Here is a 21,016-nt window from a genome sequence, read left to right as displayed (position 1 = left end):
TCTGTGTCCTCCCCTGTGCCTCTCTGTTTCTTTGTGTCCTCCCCTGTGCCTCTCTGTTTCTTTGTGTCCTCCCCTGTGCCTCTCTGTTTCTTTGTGTCCTCCCCTGTGCATTTCTGTTTCTCTGTGTCCTCCCCTGTGCCTCTCTGTTTCTCTGTGTCCTCCCCTGTGCCTCTCTGTTTCTTTGTGTCCTCCCCTGTGCCTCTCTATTTCTTTGTGTCCTCCCCTGTGCCTCTCTGTTTCTCTGTGTCCTCCCCTGTGCCTCTCTGTTTCTCTGTGTCCTCCCCTGTGCCTCTCTGTTTCTTTGTGTCCTCCTCTGTGCATTTCTGTTTCTCTGTGTCCTCCCATGTGCCTCTCTGTTTCTCTGTGTCCTCCCCTGTGCCTCTATGTTTCTTTGTGTCCTCCCCTGTGCCTCTCTGTTTCTCTGTGTACTCCCTTATGCATTTCTGTTTCTCTGTGTCCTCCCCTGTGCCTCTCTGTTTATTTGTGTCCTCCCATGTGCCTCTCTGTTTCTCTGTGTCCTCCCCTGTGCCTCTCTGTGTCCTCCCCTGTGCCTCTTTATTTCTTTGTGTCCTCCCTGTGCCTCTCTGTTTCTCTGTGTCCTCCCCTGTGCCTCTCTGTTTCTCTGTGTGCTCCCCTGTGCATTTCTGTTTCTCTGTGTCCTCCCCTGTGCCTCTTTGTTTCTCTGTGTCCTCCCCTATGCCTCTCTGTTTCTTTGTGTCCTCCCCTGTGCCTCTCTGTTTCTCTGTGTCCTCCCCTATGCCTCTCTGTTTCTCTGTGTCCTCCCCTGTGCCTCTCTGTTTCTCTGTGTCCTCCCCTGTGCCTCTCTGTTTCTCTGTGTCCTCCCCTGTGCCTCTCTGTTTCTCTGTGTCCTCCCCTGTGCCTCTCTGTTTCTTTGTGTCCTCCCCTGTGCCTCTCTGTTTCTCTGTGTCCTCCCCTGTGCCTCTCTGTTTCTTTGTGTCCTCCCCTGTGCCTCTCTGTTTCTTTGTGTCCTCCTCTGTGCCTCTCTGTTTCTCTGTGTCCTCCCCTATGCCTCTCTATTTCTCTGTGTCCTCCCCTTTGCCTCTCTATTTCTCTGTGTCCTCCCCTATGCATCTCTGTTTCTGTATGTCCTACCCCATGCGCCCCTGTTTCTCTATCCACAACTATGCCTCTTTATCTATCTCCCCTTCAAGTCTTTCTCTCTTGTACCCTCTCTCTCTGTCCTCTCACATTTTCTACAAAAACAAGTAACATACACATTTTTTTCAATAAAATGTTCGAAAATAAAACTTTATCTTTATTTATTTTTTTTCTAGTTTTTATTATTATTATTTTTCGTTTCGAGTCACCTGACCAGAAGTGCGCGCGCACGCCACGATTTTTTACAACATTGCACTGCAAATCTGAAAGAATGGAGGACTGACACATTAAAATAAACTTTATGTATTTAAAAAAAAAAGACGGATTACATGTTAGCAAGGGCTTCTTTTGATGAAGAAATAGTGTGGAGCCCACATAAGGACTGTTGCATAAAAGGACTTGAATGGGCGGGAAGGGGGGGGGTGGAGTCTTAAAGCAAACGTCGTTATATGGGTTACAGAATGAGGAGACTGGACAGTGTGCTACTTAAATCTGGAATGGCTATTTAAGTTTTAATGTGCAGTCAGATTGCTGTTGTTAATGACTTCGATATTTCATTTAACAAAATATTTTATTCTAATAATTTATAGTTATTATTGTTACATGGTTTATTACCTTAAGATAAAAATAACTCACAGCCATAAATTTTCATGTAGTATTCATGGAAGAAATAATTAACAATTTTAAAAATGTTAGAGAACGATGTACTCTCGTCATGAAAAGATTTCTCATTTATTGATTCACTCAATTTACTCACCTTTACTCGCTCTTTTACTGATTTACCTCACTCATCTCTCTAGCCAGTGGCGTCACTAGGTGGGTGCGAGAGTCCTGGTCGCACCTGAAACATATGAGCTTTTGCACACAAAACAAATTAAATGTTACAGAAATAAAAAATTGAAAAGTATAAAAGCTCTTTAACGTTTTTCTCTATGAATAGTGTGACGTAATGTCTCAAGATACTTTTGAAACAACCTTTGTCAAATCAATCAGAAAAATAAGTTTAACACTGTGAAACTGTCCGGAGAGTCATCTCAAGACACTGGACTCACTGTTCAAGTAGAGAATAAGAGACTAATGCTGGAGTACATTGATTGGCTCTTATAGTGAATCAGACGACAAGATAGTTGAACAGAAATATGTATGTGACATGCAGTTCAAATCCGACATTTCTGTCCGTTATAAACGAAATCACAAGCGATATTGACTTAGAATTTATTTATAAGTTTGAAATCCTGAAATGTAATTATTAATTTGTAATTTTTTAAAATTCTTTTACGCTTTTAAATGATAAGTTTAAAAGCTTTAAAAAAGTTTTTGAACCAATTAATATATTTTCTCGTAAGGCTGAATTTTTTATTTGTATAATCGACTTGAGTACAAAACTGGCACTATAATGTTAAACTATAATGTTAAACTATAATGTTAAACTATAATGTTAAACTATAATGTTAAACTATAATGTTAAACTTTAATCTTAAACTATTTCCGTTACGAGCTCTTTAAGATCATCAGTTGATGTTAAATCAGTTTTAGTTTCTAATTTTAAAACTCTTACACTTTAATCTATGTAACAACTAAGGACAAAATGTCAGAAATAATAAAACATTTTGAAACAGTATTGACACTCCTCTCAACGTTGTATAACAATGTAGGTAACAGACAGGCAGGCGTAAACTTTGTTAAAATCATAACAAGGGACTGAGTCTCAAAGGGTTGAGAACCGTCATTACTAAGGGTCAATTTATAGCATCTAGACGGGTGGCGAAAAGCCTAGCGCCGGCACTGTTTCTCTAACGTGATTGTTGGACGGGCTCTATCTAGTAATAAAAAAAATGCACAGAGCGAAAATCTGCTCAAATATATAGTGCTGCTCTCTTATTCGGCATTTGAAAAGTTACTTCTGCTGTATCAGATTGCCGCCCCTGCGTCATAAAGTTGGCATAAAGGGGCAGATTATGTAACCATAGCAACGGGAGCCTCAGCGTGGTACCAAGTTATCTCCCGCCTGGCCGACTGGTGAAGCTCTTCAAATCTCAGCACTATAAAAACGTTTTGGTCTTCTCTACCCAGCGCCCCCATCGCACACCTTAGCACCCTCCCATCGCCTTCTCCCCAATCATTTTCATTCTCTTTCTTCTCTCTCTCTCTCTCTTTCTCTCTCTCTCTTTCTCTCTCTCCTTCAATCTCTCTCTCAATCTCTCTCTCTCTCTCTCTCCCTTTCTCATCGTCCTGTCAGAATCTGAAATTCAAGATGGTGTTTATGACGTCATCAAATGTTCAGTACCTCGTCATGCGCATGAAGAGGTCGTGAAAAGTATCGAAACGAAAGGGGAGAGAACCTTGATTAGCAGACATTAATTTGTTTTCATTTTTACTTTATTCAACATTCTATGACAGCCTTAGGATTATTTTCCCAGTTTCACCCAATTTAGTTGCTGCTGTGTCAGTAGGTTAGAGGAAATTAATTATATATTTCATTAAATTAGTCGATGACATTTTTTTTAAATTTCTTCTGAGGCCACCCTCTATTCTATACAATTTGGAGGCGGTGGGCGAGGGTCGTCTGGTGATTTAGGAGCAAACCTTTTAGACTTTCACAGCAAGTGTCTCGTCCTGTCACATGGAACAGAGGTTTCACTTTTGAGGGCCGGCTATGTCCCGTAGGCCGTAGTTTGGGCATGAATGGTCTGGGATGTAATGTTTTCTTCAATGTAGCCACCGGCTAATGAGAATAAAGTACTGACCAGGATTCGAATTCATGACCTTCGGTTAAAAAGCAGCAAACCACTTTTCACCCAGGAATCCTCTTGATAAATAAACAAGGAACATAAAAAAGTATATTGTTTTTTCTACAATGCCTCTATTCAAGTCAGAATTTTATGGAATCAGGGTGGAAGGTGAACCCTGGACACGGAACTCAAAAACGGCTCGAACGACTTTCATAGAAATTTAACAGTTGATGTATATGGCTGAGAAAAGAATTACTCGCTCATTTGCAACACGGGGAAAAACTTATATATATGTATATAAAATTATTAATTATGACTAATTGATTAATTTATTGGTTAGTTGTTTTTTTTTTATTGATTCGTGTGTTGTCGTCGTAAATGAATAATTATACAAAGTTTCAACTTGATCCAAGAATAGAAAGCTGGAGAAATAACGTGAACAAGATTCCACCCAGAGGGGCATAGTGATAAAATATCAGCTTTGTCAAACCAAATACAATAACTAACATAGAAAAACGATTCTTTAAAATCTGCCATTTGTTGGATAGCGAGGATAAGCTTCAATTATCAAATGGTAGGTGTTTTTACATGTTATCAGAGTAATCAATGTTATCCATGTTATCTGTGTTATCAATGTTATCAGAGTTATCTATGTTATCTGTGTTATCAATGTTATCAATGACATAATAAGTTTTCTCTTCACTCAATAAATCCTTCCACTCTTATATTGATTTCTCCCCCCCCCCTCCTTTCCCGGTCTTTGCTCCACTAAAGCTAGAATCTCCAGTGAGTCAATCGGATCTAGACCATATATTGAAGGGCTCACGGAATCGGTGTGTGTCTTGAGGGTGGGGGGGTGGATATCACCTGTTAAATACTGCTCTCCAACACAGTTAATGAGTGGGCACTCGACGAAGTAGAAAACTGGGGCCGTGTGAAATATAACATTTCCTAGAGCCCTTCGTGATTGACGACTAATAGTGCTAATGAGATGCCAACGTCCAGTAGACGGCCAGCTTCCGGTCTCCCGCCTTAAGACAAAGTGATGTAGTGTTTTGTTTTATAGCCAAGCGATTGGACATCCTGTGGTCAAACCATGTGCACCCTGTGGTCAAACAGAGAGAAAAGAACCACTTATATTCCTATATTATATAATGCTTGTCAGTGATAGGATGCTTAGCTTGTAATCATGTAGGTCAGCGTCCCAAGCTAACAGGACACCGAAAATTGGTTGGTTGGTTTGATATTACATTTAATAATGGTAAATAGTGTTTTAAATATATTTTTTTTACTTAAATAAAGAAGCTTGTATTTTAAACGCCGTTACTAATATGACTCAGAGACTGCCATTTTGTGTTGCCAACTAATAGCATTTTGTTTTTGATAATTTTTCGACATATTTACTTAACGCTGACCCTAACCCAAGCCCTAACCTTTCTCGTTTTGAAACATAAATATATATCTATATCTTTAAAGCACTTTAAATTGACAAAGAAAGCAGAAGTGATGATCGTGGGCCAAAACATTTGTGTAAAGTGACCCCAATCGAGACCAATAGAAGGCTTGAACACTGACCTGCGACGTCGCAAGCTGTGACGTGACAACGAGCTATTGCTGTCAACTGTCCAAAGGCTGCTACGTTGCAGGTCAGTGGTGAGGCCTCATATAACCATTATTCTCGCCCCAATCTCATTTTTTTTATAAGCAATATCTAACAAAGACACTTCCACACATTTTTTTTTTTTTGCTGTAAATTAAATGACCAAAAAAAAAAGTTTAGGAAAATATATTTTTGAAAAAAAAAAAAAAAAGACAAAATCTTCATTATTAAACTTCAAATATAATAAAGTAATAAAAAAAAAAATTTTTTTTTTAGTTTAATTTGGTATCGAACCCGTGACACCGTCAGCTGTAAAAATAAGCATTTCCTGATAATAATAAAAAAAAAACAAGAAAAATATAAAAATATTAAAAAACATACAAAGCTTATACGAAGTTTCGATTAGGTTAAATCAGTCATCTAATTAAATTCATAGTAGATCCAGACCAGAGGTGGCCAACCTTTTTCTTCCAAGCGCCAGTTTCTTTACTTCTAATGCAGATGCGCCACACAAACTTGTGCTCACTTTTACACCTTTCAAATATGAAACTCTCGACATGGTAGTTTTATCTCCCCATCAAAATCATAAACATTGATGATAGCACGGGCACATGTAGCATTTGTAGAGGAAGGGAGTTTACACGAACACACACACAAATCAATGTTTATTTACTCTATGGACATTTCTGAATGAGCACTGATCATTGGATTATTTTTGAATATACTACTAATTAAATATGAACATTGTTCTCAGTTTTAAAAAATAAAAAAATTCTTATGCAGGCAAGTTAATTAGATTTAATGATTTGGCTTTAGTTTGTTTTCAATAAACCTGAAATAGTTCAATTCGCAACAGAAACCAATGGACAGTTCATCATATTGGAATCGGACAGTCACGACCACAATTTGTTTTCGATTATTTTCGTGGATGAAAATGTTTGTTCGAATCTGTATGTTGATCCGAATTGAAAGGAATAACTTTAGTTACTGTTCAAGTCTCTCTACCAATCATTGGCGGTACTCCATCAGTTCAGACACTTAAGAGTTTACTCAAATTTAATTGATAATTTTCCAAACACGACTTTGCTTTCTAAAATATGTTGGGCACTCTTGTTTGTTTTTCTCATTGGCTGAATCAAGGTCAACACGTCCTTCAAATGTGTTGAAATTATTATCAAGTCCTCTTATAAAAGGCTTAACTGGGCGACATCACAAACATCAGCAGAATTGGGTCAAGGAAGATGAAAAGAAAAGAGCATGCTCTGATACATCATGAGAAAGTTCTTCAATGTGTCTTGTAAATGTCTGCATTGAGAGAACGATTTCCTTGGGTCTTAGTTTCAGTAGTTTTGAGACAAGACAAAGACGATGTTTTAGGAGGCTTCAAGGATTACTTCTTTCACAATGCCTCTTGACAAAGAGCATTCGCCTCTTTTCTATCCTCTTTTCTTTTTTCCTGACTACACATTCTTTGCTAAAATCAGAGTCGGATACAATCTTCTGGCTTTCTTCTAGTTCAACTCCATGTGTTCTATAATGTCTTAAAAGAGATCTTCTCTTATCACAGAAAGCTCAAAAACAATGGCCATTGGTTTTACAAATGGACTAGAAATGTATAAATGTATAATTTCCCCACATTTCATTTAACTTATGCTTGTTATCAATTTCTGCTTTTCTTTAGCTCGTATTCGTGCAGTGTTGGTGGAAGAAAGGGAAAAAACTCTAACGTAGTCTTGTTTTAAATTACAATCAATAAGGTTTTCAGGTTTCAGGGACACGCCCATGTGTGTATGAATCAGGAAATAATTAAAGTCATTTCTGAGTATTTCTGAGGATCCTATATCTTATTTCATTGTTTACTTTGTGGTTAGTTCTCAGCTCATTTTTATGTTAACTGGACTCTTAGACAGCGTCCCTGTTGTTCTTTTTTCATTATATCACTGATGATGACAGAATAAAGTGTTTTTATTCCTTTCTTTATTCTTCATTCTTAGGAATGACAAATGCATTTAATAGCCTTTTGACCAGATATAAGCTTATTCAATTGTAGTAGAATTAGGCAGGTTAATCACACTTTCTATAACGGTTACTCTACACCTCAGCATTTAATCAGGTTTAGGTCTTTAAAGTAAGACCTAATTACTATGAATTTGCAAATCCAAATAAATACCCTTCACTATTGGTGTTCTGGGTTTGGGGCCGCATTAGTATTGAAACATCTTATATGATACAGACGTTACTTCATAAAAGACGTTTTTTTTTACAAAGCTTATAACAACTCTGTCTGTCTGTCTGTCTGTCTGTTACACTTTTTACATGTTATTTCTCCCACACCCAATTTAGGAAAAGCCGACATTTTGCACAATTATTTTTTTTTTACCTGATAAAAAAAATCATTAAAGCGCTTGGCTTCCGAACCGGGAGTCCCTAGGTCGCTCACTTTTTTTTTATTATTTTTATTACGAATACATTTAAAAAGCGACGACCCAGATACCCCCTTCTTTCATCCACCTACACCCTTTCAAACTGGTCCAGACAAGTGATAAGACATTGAGAAAGCAAAAAGCATGAAATAACCTAAACAAATACAAATGGTAAAACTATTTCTAATCACACAGATTTATTAATGTTAGTCTAGATCTAGATCTATTATCTATACAAATTGAATTACATGACTGATCCAAATTTCTTGATACAAATGCACTTAATATAAGCTTTGTATTTTTCAAGCTGCAATTTTGCACAATTATTTCTTTTACCTGATAACACAAGAATTAAAAAAAAAATATTAACCAAATAAGTTAATGAACTATTGGTAATTAATTATTTTTTTTTTTAAATCTCGAAAGAGAGAAAGAAACTTTACTGGTCCACAAATGAAATTGGACCATAGCGCTCTGAGCATGCTATAAGCATGAAATTAGCGCAATATATTTTTATTTTAAATTACCTTAGGGGGGTGTAGTGCGCTACTTGTAATCGTACAATGCGCCATTTCTGGTACATATCGGTAAAAAAGAAAAAAAATTCCTTTAGTAATGTTTTGAGTGTACTACGCAAACACAGCAGTTCAAGCAATAATATGAAAAACTACTTATTAATTATGTTTTATATTGTGTTCCAATTATATGTATATAAGATTTTTCCTCATTAAAAATAAAAATAAACATTTTTTTTTGTAAATGTAGTAGTTAGTATGACAGATCTTACTTAACTTTGTAATAAAATTGTAAACAAATTTTTTTGGACAAAAAATCTAAAACCGTTTGCATAAATGTGTTAAAAATATGGTAAATAGTCATCTCCCTTACTCCAGTGTTTGTTACTATTAATAGTGAATATTTGTAAAAATTATGTATTTTTATGAAAAAAACTGCTTGCATTGTTGATTTAAAAGAATTAAATTTTCCGCTTTCAGAAAAGAAAAAGGTAGACGTTGGATCAGAACTTTGAATGGCCAAAAATATTATGATGTCGGATTTTCCCTATCTTTTCTAGTTTACGAGATTTAAACGGGACGGACGGACGGACGGACAGACAAACCGCACAAAACTAATAGCGACTTTTCCCTTTTGGGGTCCGCTAAAAAAAAATAATTAAAAAGTAAACGACCTGAATTCGAATTCAGTGCTTAAGCTGACACTCTACCACTGTGCTAGCGAAGTGCTTATAAAAGGGAAGGTTTTATTGTTAGCTTCAAACTTTAAAGAGTCGACCTATAAAGGGGACTAATTCAGCTTAAACTACCACATCTGTTAAGTACTATTTCTTTCCCTTGTTCGAGATACCAAACAAAATAATTTATTACCAATAGTTAATTATCTAATTTATTAATATTTTAAAGTTGATTCTTGTGTTGTCAAGTAAAAGAAACAATGGTGCGATATTTCGGCTTGATCCGAGATTGGGTGTGGGAGAAATAACGTGTACAAACTTTTTACCAGACAGAAAGATATTGTTTTGATATAAGCATTGTAAAAAAAAAATAAAAAAAATAATTCTTAAATTTTATTAGAGTAAAGATATATTTAATTCTTGAATTTCACCTCTTCCCACACTTTTGGCGCCTCCATTCGCCTTGACCTTTCCACGACTACATTTCTTACTCTAGAACCGATTGTGATTCTCCGCCCTCAGCTCAATACATTAATAGAACAAATAATGGGTCTACATGTAGAAGGTAATACAAAGAAAGATTTCTGTATTGAGATTCCATATAACGATCTCCAGCTTGTCAACATTGACAGTGGGCGGAGTTTAATTTAACATTGGCTCCACCTTTGCAATCTAAATAATAAATGTAATTGTCTGTTTATGACGTATACTATGTAAATCTAGATCTTAATTTAGATTCGGATTTTTTAAGTTCCTTAAACTGCCATGCGTGTAATATCTCAAACTTTCTCTCGAGACGCTCTTCTCCCCCTGGGTAAGCGTGTCTTAGACACTATCCGTTTGATTCGCCTATTTATATGTATACATATTGTGTGTTATAATCCACATTTCGTAGAGCTCATATACATTTGTATGTAAGAGATTCTGTTTCTGGATTGCTTTCGATCATTCGGAATAGGGAAAACGCATGAACCGAAAGTTTGAAACTCGCTTGCCTTTGAGCTCCGACAAACTATATTCAAGAAGAATCATCAAGACCTAACCGTAATAAAACCTACAGTAGCGTAGCTAGGATGAGGGGAGGAGGGGGGAGAATTTTAAAATCCCCCCGGGCCCCCACTTGAGGGGAAATTCCTAGCTTCGCCCCTGAAAACCAGTTACCATTTTAACTCTATGTTCTCAAAGAGCCTTAAGTATACATTATGATTGTAAACATAGCCATTAAATGATCTTTACTACAATATGAACATGTAAAGGCGGGTAAATGACTTAGATAGTTTCAGGGACTTTTTCTATGGCAAAGAACCAGTTACCATTTTAACTCTATGTTCTCAAAGAGCCTTAAGTATACATTATGATTGTAAACATAGCCATTAAATGATCTTTACTACAATATGAACATGTAAAGGCGGGTAAATGACTTAGATAGTTTCAGGGACTTTTTCTATGGCAAAGAACTGCTCCACTGGGAGTCTAAAGGATTAAGTCAAGTCATACCTATTTGGTAACTTCTCTCAAAACAAATAATTCATTTGTTTAATACTTAATAAATACTAACACCTATGTCATAGTCAGACATTTAAATTATTTATTTTGACAACTTATTCATAAACCTATCCAGCTGAAATTTCGCACATGAGCTCATGCTGCGGGACAAAACAGTTTATTTGCTATTTCTCTATTATTCAGCAAGTCTCTCTCTCTCTCTCTCTCTCTCTCTCTACCCCCAATATCCGTCTCTTATTGTGTCTCATTCTCTCTAACTGTCTCTCTCTTGCTCTCTCTCTTATTCTCACACTTAATCTGTCTCCCTCTCTTTTTCACTCTCACTCTTTCTTTATCCCGCTCATTCTCTCTCACACTCACTCTTTTTCTCTCTCACTCAGTATCTACCACTCTCTCTTACCCTCTCTCACTCTTTATTTCGCTCGCTCTTCTTCTTTCTCTCCTACTCTCTCCCTCTATCTCCCCCCACCATCCCGTAATTTTCAAATCACTTCGGGTCGTCTGCTGCGTGGATTAAAAAGGTGTCGAATAACCAATTATGTGGATGGTGGTTAAGGGGTTAAAAGATGGTGTGTGTGGCGCATGGCGGGCGCCAGTTGAAGTTCACGGTACAATGGTTATCCAGGTGTAGAATGACGTCCATTCCCGGACCCCCTTTTTTTTTTTCAATTTCAGATGCAATAATTGTGTGTGTGTGTGTGTGTGTGTGTGTGCGCGAGAGCGCGCGTGTGTGTGTGTGTGTGTGTGTGCTAAGGGCGAACCTAGATAATGATGATGATTATGTTAGCAGTGATAGGGTGTCACGTTTGTGTGTGTCACTTACTCGGTGTCCGCGTGTGTTCATCAAGGTGTATGCTTGTGCTACATGACCCGGGGGGGGGGGGCGCCAGTGATTACATAGGGCCGGGAAAGGGGGGCGCCAGTGATTACATAGGTCCGGGGAGCATCAGTAAGTGTAATGAAGCAGCATGTACTATGGCGCGTGGCGGAGTGAAAAAAGGTTGCACATCCATATCATGTAATACTTTTTGTTAGCGGCCCTCGAAAGGGGAAAAGACGCTATTAGTATTGTGTGGACTTTCTTTCCGTGCGTCTGTCCGTTCGTCACGTTTGGATCTCAGAATCTAGAAAAGATAGTGAAAATCCGACATCATAATATTTTAGACCATTCAAAGTTTTGATGCAACGGCTACTTTTTTCTTTTCTGAAAGCATAAAATCTAATAACAAACACCGTATTTGTAACACATTTGTGTAGATTGTTTTAGATTGTTTGTCAATTTTTTTTTCTTACAAATGTGTAGCCAAGTTGAATAAGTTCTGTCGTACAAACTACTACATTTACACACACGAAAAAATGTTTCCTTTTTTTAAAGAGGAAAAAATCTATTTAGTATGCATATACGTTGGACATAATTTAAAACAACAATTAATAAGTAGTTTTTCATATTGCCGCGTGTACTGCAGTGCATAATGAATGGAACGCTATGGCACCACTAGTGATGGGCAAAAGTTAACTAAAAAGTTGCTAACTTTTAGTTTAACTAAAAAAAATTAGTTAAGGCCAAAGTTTAATTAAAAAAAAATAGTTTAGTTAAAATCCTAGTTTAATTAATTTTTTTTAGTTACAAACCCATATTTTTAATTACAAATTTTACAAACTTTTTTAACATACATACGGTCATACCAATAAATATTTAGATCTATGTAATTCAGAGAATATAGATCTACATAATGAATGATAGAGAGGAGAATAAACTAGAGGGTGCACAGGTCACTAGAAAGCCTTTTGACCTTTACCCTCTAATGGCCACTTTCCCCGCCTTTAAAAAAAAAATACACGTGTTCATTATATTTCTAGCAAGTTTCGCTGCTTGATAAATCCCGATAATTCCTTGCTACTATAGATCTACATTTTGCTGCTTTTTATTAAACACCAGTGTGTTCCTGTATAGCTGCAGGCAAAGAATTTTGCTTTACTATAGATCTAAAAGAAATGTCGACTCTTTTTATTTTAAAACTTTTTACTAGATAGATCTAAAGTTAGAGTCTAGTGACGTCTAGTCTATTACTATTAGTCTATTTCTTCTATTACATCTATAGTCATAATAGTCTATATTTAATTATTTTAGTCTCTTAGTCTTAAGTAGAGTCTAACTCTTAGTAGTCTTAGATCTAAATGTAAATCTAAAATTATAAGTCAATAATATAGATCTATTAGTTTAGAGATTCTACTATTCTAGAAGTAGAATTTAGAGATTCTACTATTCTAGAAGTAGAATTTTAGAGTCTAGATTAGATCTAGATATATCTAGAAAATTCTAGATTACTTATTAGGCCTATACTGAGACCTAAGATGCAAAGATGATAGTTCTATAATATTAATGACTATAATAGGCCTACTAATAATAGTCGTCACTATGCTAGATATCTAATACTAAATTAACTAAATCTAGACTAGATCTACATCTACTTCTATTATAATTATACTTATATCTACTATCTAGATCTATTAGATCTAGATCTAGTATTATCTACTAGAGTATATTATAGGCCTATTATAGTATATTATAGATCTAAATACCCATATCTTGTTATAATCATAATTATAATAATCTAAAATCTCTAGATAGATCTAGAGTTACTAAGATATCTACTAGACTCTATTTAGATCTAGTAGTAGTAGTAGTAGTAGGCCTAACTAGTATTTCTTAAATTATTTTTAGATTAAAATATTAATTATTTGATCTTGGTCTAGTAGCTAGATCTAATTCTAGATTTAGATCCAGATTATATTTCTGATCATTTCGTTTGTAGAAGATATTATTAATATTCTAGAATCTAGAGTTAGCTAGCGAGTCAACATGCAGTTTTATCATTACTTCTAAAAGGTAACTTATATTAGAACTTGGTCAATGACTTCTAATTTCTTTCTATAATAGTATCATTCTAGTGATTCTATTAAGATCTACATCTATCCCATAAAGACATTTAAATCTTTTTTCAAGTGCACAAATAAATGTTTATTACATTTTGCTAAAGAGATTGGTTGTGCTTTATATTTTTCATGTTTGGCTGTTTCGTCCGTAAAAAAGGTCAAAATAGTTAGTAAAAGTTTAACTAAAGTCTCTTAGTTTAGTTTAACTAATTTTTTCAATTTGTGATTAACTAAAAGTTTAATTACTTTTTTTTTAGTTCAAACTTAGTTTTAGTTTAACTAAAAAAATTTAGTTTAGTTCCCATCACTAGGCACCACACAAGATCTGTCAACCGTCTTTCTCCATTCTTCTCTATCATTTTTCTTTTATAGAATTTCATTCTGATGTTCTTTCTGAAAATATTGAAACCTGCCTTTATATATTTGCTGGCAAATCTGTCAATATTTTTATCGAAATTATTTTTGCAATAACTCTATTTCAGTCATAACTTCATGGAGGCTTCAGAAACCTGCATGGAACCTGGACGCGTACCACGTATTTGAAAAAAAGGCTCTAACCATTTTTCCAGAAATTTAACTGATGACATTCACGGCTGGGAAGCACTAGATCTAGCTCTCGATCGCTCCTCATAGCTTGAAGCTATTTCTTTCTATAATAGTATCATTCTAGTGATTCTATTAAGATCTACATCTATCCCATAAAGACATTTAAATCTTTTTTCAAGTGCACAAATAAATGTTTATTACATTTTGCTAAAGAGATTGGTTGTGCTTTATATTTTTCATGTTTGGCTGTTTCGTCCTTAAAAAAGGTCAAAATAGTTAGTAAAAGTTTAACTAAAGTCTCTTAGTTTAGTTTAACTAATTTTTTCAATTTGTGATTAACTAAAAGTTTAATTACTTTTTTTTTAGTTCAAACTTAGTTTTAGTTTAACTAATTATTTTTGCAATAACTCTATTTCAGTCATAACTTCATGGAGGCTTCAGAAACCTGCATGGAACCTGGACGCGTACCACGTATTTGAAAAAAAGGCTCTAACAATTTTTCTAGAAATTTAACTGATGACATTCACGGCTGGGAAGCACTAGATCTAGCTCTCGATCGCTCCTCATAGCTTGAAGCTGTGAGTCTCAGAGTCTCAAGATATGAAGCAAGAACAGTGGCCAGAGTGAAATTCTTTTGAGAGAAAAACAATAAACTTCATAAAGGAGGAATTGTCTTTTAAAAAAAAAAACATTTCCTCAGTTTTTCTTCAACGGACAAAATGTGCAAAATGATTGAGTTGTAACTGTTCAGAAGAGACTTCGTCATGTGACTCCTTTAATGTGCCATTTCTGAAAAGTTTCGACTGACGGAAGTGTGGAGGTGCCTATTTCGTTCGTATCATTGAACCGAATCTATCGCCTGTATCTTTCAACACGTAGCAATGTTTCTTTCTTTTAAATATTTCTTTCTTTCGCGTTTTTCTTCGTCTGTTTCTCTTTTTTTTTCTTTTTGTTCGCGTCAACATGAAAGAAACAATGTTTGGCAAGAATTTTTGTGTTCTATCTGCAAGCTCGTCGCTCAGAGAAACTCTTGTTCCCTGGGCTCTATCAGCTGCATCGTTACTCCTCTGTCGACGGTATTTTGTTTCCATAAGTGGAGTTGTCCCTTTTAGTTCGGTCCCTGGGGACCGCTCACTTAATGGAGTTTCTATATCTTTTTTTTTTTTGCCGTCGATATAAATCTGCTGTTCTACGGGCATTCGCGTTTTGCTTACTACAGCTGACTTGGCGTTGATTAATTGACCGGGAGCCGCCGCCCTGAGTTTTGCCCCAATGCTGATCGGTCACAATAGCCGTCACGCCTTCCACCTCCTCCCCGTTGGGGACAGTCTGCTCGGACAGGTGATAAGGAATTTTGTTAGCAGCGTCCTTCGCAACCATCTCCGTCCCATTTGTCTCGCTCTCTTACAGGGCAAAGGTCACAATGTTTGGGGTCCCTGGTATTTTGTTCCTCCGACCAGGAGTATGCCTCTCAGAGTATGGCGGGAGGCAAAGAAGAGAGTGTGGGGTTGGAAGTGGTAGCAGGTTCAGCAGGTGTATCAGTGATGGATCAAGGTGTCCCGTATCTGATGAAATGTGACACAAGTAGTCCAGGTTCGGCGCTCGTTTTCTTCTTGGTTTTGAATCTAATTTAAAAAACAAACAAACCATTCCTTTAATTAAAAAGCGGGAACTCATCAATACACAATCAGGTCAACAAATTTCTTATTTTGTGTGTGCGGAGGGGAAGGGCAAGGCACGATTCATATAAAACACAAAATGCATAGACTTTTTTTTTTTCCTTTTGATTTAATCAAAAGCATTTTCTTTTACAATTAATATTCATTGTTAAAACAAACAACAAACAAACATTTAATTAAATCTAACAGCCCCCCCCCCACTCCGAAAAAAAACCCAAAGAAAATTGGAATAACAGTCTTTTAATGTTTATTTTGAAAATAAGAATAAGTGGCCGAGTTGAAAATCAATGGCGGAGTTTTGCCAACTATTATTTATTGTCAGCATATCTTTCTTGACTATTTTTACAATACCTCTATTCTAGTCAAAACTTCATGGGACCTGGAACCCGCCAGGATCCAGTCTGGAAGCAGCCTGAACGTTGATCTAACAAAAAAAAAAACAACCGTCTCTAACGAATTTCCAGTTGATGTCTATCGCTGTGAAAAGAATAACTAACTCGTTGGCCACATGGGAAAAACTCTAGTTTGGTCATTATAATTTTTCAAAGTAAAAAAGTAAACGTAAATTTGGCTTGAGTACTAGACTTAGATCTAGAGCCGACATCGGTTTTGAAAGGACTATCGCGTTCGGAAATTTCCGATTGTAAGGCATTATTGATTTAAGAGTATAATAAATTAATGTTCAGGAGAATTTAGCGCATCGTTTTCTTATTCTAAAGTCCTATCATTGGAATTATTCAATATTAAAAAAAAAGGCCTAGTCAGCCGTAGTGTACCGATATTATACGATTACCGAGTTGTTGTTTTTTAATTATTAAATTTAAAGTTACTTCAAGTTTATTGAGAGATTATCTAAGCTTTACTTATACCAATAAATAATCGCATAAGTTTAATTATATTGTAAGTTTAATAATAGAGTTTATATCGTTTTTAAGAAATGTATTCTGTCATGTTTTTCTTGTTTGTATTTAGTCCCACTTCCTTTACGATGTAATCGATTACAATTTCTTGTATGTATTTGGTCCCACTTCCTTTACGATGTAATCGATTACAATTTCTTGTTTGTATTTGGTCCCACTTCCTTTACGATGTAATCGATTACAATTTCTTGTTTGTATTTGGTCCCACTTCCTTTACGATGTAATCGATTACAATTTCTTCTTTGTATTTGGTCCCACTTCCTTTACGATGTAATCGATTACAATTTCTTGTTTGTATTTGGTCCCACTTCCTTTACGATGTAATCGATTACAATTTGTGTTTCCATTCCAGTCTAGTCCTCGTTTATGAAGCTGACCATGTCTTTTTAGAAAGATTAGTTGGCTCTCCATACCAATAGCTGTCAATTACAAATGAAGGTGGTGGCGACGGCTGAGTGGTAAAGCGCTTGACTTCCCATCCGGAGGGTTCACGGGTTCGAATCCTCGTGAAGACCTGGATATTTAATTTCGGGATATTATGAGCGGCTCAGAATTAATGGGTACCTGACATAAATTGGGTAAAAGTAAAGGCGGTCGGTCGTTGTGCTGGCTACATGACACGCTCGTTAACGGTGAACCAAAGAATCTCATGACCTGTACATCACCTGCCTTATAGTCCGCATGGTCTGAAAGAGGAACTTTAATTTACTTACAAATGAATGAACAAATAGCCTGCGCGTATATTATTTACTTACAAATGGATGAACAAATAGCCTGCGCGTATATTATTTACTTACAAATGAATGAACAAATAGCCTGCGCGTATATTATTTACTTACAAATGAATGAACAAATAGCCTGCGCGTATATTATTTACTTACAAATGAATGAACAAATAGCCTGCGCGTATATTATTTACTTACAAATGAATGAACAAATAGCCTGCGCGTATATTATTTACTTTTAAATGGATGAACAAATAGCCTGCGCGTATATTATTTACTTACAAATGAATGAACAAATAGCCTGCGCGTATATTATTTACTTACAAATGAATGAACAAATAGCCTGCGCGTATATTATTTACTTACAAATGAATGAACAAATAGCCTGCGCGTATATTATTTACTTACAAATGAATGAACAAATAGCCTGCGCGTATATTATTACGAACCCACCTCCCCATTCCCCTCCATGTCTCCTAAATGATCTCCCTTCAGAATTGAGACGTTTGGTCAGATAGATCCAGAAACATTAAAAGACAGTGGTCTAGACTAGTGCCCCGGATCTATGTGAGATAGAGTATTCATATTGTGTATAGATAAATTATTAAAGTATTATATGCATATTGCATATTGTCACAAATTAATCTAATGATTTCTACATATGTGCATGAACGCTTATTTACTCAACACTTTATCGGGTACAAAGAAACATTAGAGTCGACAATACGCGCTGAAGCGTTTTCAAAAAACAAACAAATTTTTTTAAAATGCTTTTTAAAAAACAAAGCTTATATTAAGTGTATCAAATTACTTTGGATTAATCATGTAATTAAATTTGTAATAAGCCTCAGACGACAATATATAAAGGGGACTAATTCAGCTTATACCACCACTTCATGTCAAGTACTATTTCTTTCCCTTGTTTGATAAACCAAACAAAATAATTTATTCCCATTGTTAATTAACTTATTGGTTATTTTTTAAATTGATTCTTGTGATGTCAGGTCAAAGAAATAATAGAGCGAAATTTCAGCTTGATCCGAGATTGGATGTCGGAGAAATAACGTGTACAAACTTTTGGCCAGACAGACACACAGACAGAGTAATTTAATATAAGCTTTGTAAAAACACGCTTAATTTAAGTTATTTCTGTTTCGAACGAAATCTCAAACATATGTTTCCTTTCATTAGATAAGCTTAGTTACTTTTTGTTTTTTAGCATTGATGGCAATACGGTCGGTTGTAACAATATCAAAGGCTAACAGACAACCCACATGATAGCCGAATGTTCGACTCATAGAGTTAAAAAAAACCCGTCATATTATAAAATAGAATTCTTGCATATTAATAGTGCTAAGTAAGTTACGTCACTTCCGGCTGGCGACGTCTGCAAGTCGAAGAAGCAGACGAGATGCTCGGAGATGCTGCGATAATGCTTCACGGGCGACTGGCGGTCTTGTCTCTGACATGGCGGGAGCTATCAGAGTTCTGACAGACGGTACAAAACATGGCGGACAGGTTGCTGCAGTAAACATCTGTTCACTAGCACATGTTTTATTTATTTAAAAAAAAAATATTTTACATGAATCATTTTTGGACTTGGGGTAAGAGTAACTGCCCCGTGAGATTTAGTGCGGTATAAATAATTTCATCTATCTTCACCTTCACCTATCCCTTTGTCTGTTGGACCGTTGGGGCACCACACAAGATCTGTTGACTGTCTTTCTCTATTCTCTCTGGCTTTGGCCTTGAATAGAATCTGTTTCAATGACACCCGTCCATTCTCTTACGTTTTCTTCCCATCGCTTTCTCTGTCCGCCTTTTCTTCTTTTTCCTGGAACTGTTCCCTGACTAAAGGTCTTTGCGAGCCCTGAAGGCCACGTGATATGGCCTTGGAGTTTTAGTTTGCGTGTTGTTGTTTTTTTACAGTAGTTGACAGTTCATCGTAGGGTCCGACTGGTGAACTGATCCTGACTGTAATCACTTTGTGATGCGGTCTTTGTATGTGATACCTAGGAATTTCATTATACTTTGAAAATGCTATCTATCTATCTATCTATCTATCTATCTATCTATCTATCTATCTATCTATCTATCTATCCACCCACCCACCCACCCACACACCCACCCGCGCACCCGCCCGCCCACACACCCACCCGCGGACCCGCCCGCCCACACACCCACCCACCCACCCACCCATCTATCTATCTATCTATCTATCTATCTATCTATCTATCTATCTATCTATCTATCTATCTATCTATCTATCTAATATATCTATCTCTATCTAATCTATCTCTATCTAATCTATCTATCTATCTATCCATCCATCTAGACATTCAGAAGAGCATATTCATATATAAGCAAGTATTTAAATAAAACCAATTAGCCAAATTAGGAAGTGCAAACTAAGAAAGAAATTAAAAATGTCTCAGTAACAAAATTCAATCAACAGCAAGTCATTTGATGATATTCCAATATAGAATTAACAATGGTTTTCATTGTTTTATTTGTTAATATTGGTTATATCCCAATGGTAGTGAATAGTATTTTGTCCACGAATATAGTTTGTTATGTTATAACTAACTTCAGAAGACAAACGTGTCCAGCTATAGCGGACATAGAACATCACGTGATAAGAGTCCTGATGGCTACCTCTAGTAGACTTGTAACTTCAAGTGACAGAAGTCAGATATAACAAATGAGACACGGACAGTATCCCCTCCTACTCTAAACAGTAAAGTTCGTTGAAACACCAGGGCTGAGCATTGGCGAACCGAAACGCAAAGCAGCTTCTGCAAATTAGCCGGGATACATAACTTAGCAGGAGATAGCGATTTAGCGTTACCCCGTGGCTTATTATCCCGAAGGGCTTTCATGTCGGAGGACTTCAAAGGAGAGGGCGTCAGTCTCCCCACCCGCCGACAATGTTGTTTTTTTTACCTATACCCCCAGAACCTTGGCCCATCGTTCTCAAATTAATGTTCGCTGCGCGCGCCACCAGTACCATATCTAAATGACGGCATAAATTTGATTTAATTCCTAGGTTTTGGATATCTGGGTTTTACCATTAAGCTAGCTCCGCTCATGATGAGAACATTCCTCAGAAGCTTACAGGCCCGCGACAAGGGGGGAAGCTATCCGAGACTTCAGGTCTTTGGCGCCATGTTTTGTGATGGAGTGCTTTGGCTTGTGGGTGCGAGTGTAGCAGGAGCCAAGAGGTATTTTGGTTTCTTTCTGAGCCAAACAGGAGCTACTGTGTGATGTGACCGGAGCCAATTAAAATCTCTGTGTTTAAAAAACATAAATCTTGTTTAGTTGTGTCTTGTATGTTTCGGACGTTTCTTGGGAGTTGCAAGCTTAAATGTATTTCAGGTCTGCAGGGGATGCTGGCGGACAAGGTTCGAACCAAACCATCGGACGGCAATCCAGAATGCAAACCAAGAAACCGAGGCTTTATTTTTAGGCTAATATTTATCAATAGAGCCAAGGCTCCACGAATATTTCTGATAGATCCAAAGCTCCGCCATAATTTATTAATAGAGCCATAGTTCAAACAATATTTATGCTCCACAAACATTTCTCGAGGGAGCCATGGTTCCACAAACATTTCTCGAAGGAGTCATGGTTCCACAAA

The 21,016-nt window shown here is 36.5% G+C and overlaps 1 protein-coding gene across 1 annotated transcript; it reads right to left on the bottom strand.

The window, feature by feature from the left end:
- Positions 1-203: 203 nt before the first annotated feature.
- Positions 204-15,435, bottom strand: LOC129923183 (octapeptide-repeat protein T2-like). The gene is made up of 3 exons (XM_056013110.1): positions 15,299-15,435; positions 1,903-1,960; positions 204-974 (listed from the first exon to the last, which is right to left on the bottom strand). Exons 1-3 carry the CDS (start codon positions 15,433-15,435, stop codon positions 204-206), a joined length of 966 nt encoding a protein of 321 aa, XP_055869085.1.
- Positions 15,436-21,016: the final 5,581 nt, after the last annotated feature.

This window comes from Biomphalaria glabrata, chromosome 15 (assembly GCF_947242115.1).
Source record: "Biomphalaria glabrata chromosome 15, xgBioGlab47.1, whole genome shotgun sequence".
NCBI classification, from domain to species: Eukaryota; Metazoa; Mollusca; class Gastropoda; family Planorbidae; genus Biomphalaria; species Biomphalaria glabrata.
The sequence above is the reverse complement of the archived record's forward strand: the minus strand, read 5'-3'. Positions and strand labels throughout refer to the sequence as shown.

What these genes read in the sequence shown, in the direction of transcription:
- LOC129923183 (XM_056013110.1), bottom strand. Translation starts at nt 15,435, where the DNA reads ATGGTTGCGAAGGACGCTGCTAACAAAATTCCTTATCACCTGTCCGAG. An exon ending in ACTCAGGGCGGCGGCTCCCG is followed by an intron (nt 1,961 to 15,298) that starts GTCAATTAATCA and finishes CATATGTTTCAG; the next exon opens with GTGCGACCAGGACTCTCGCA. An exon ending in TGGCTAGAGAGATGAGTGAG is followed by an intron (nt 975 to 1,902) that starts GTAAATCAGTAA and finishes ACAAAGAAACAG; the next exon opens with AGAGGCACAGGGGAGGACAC.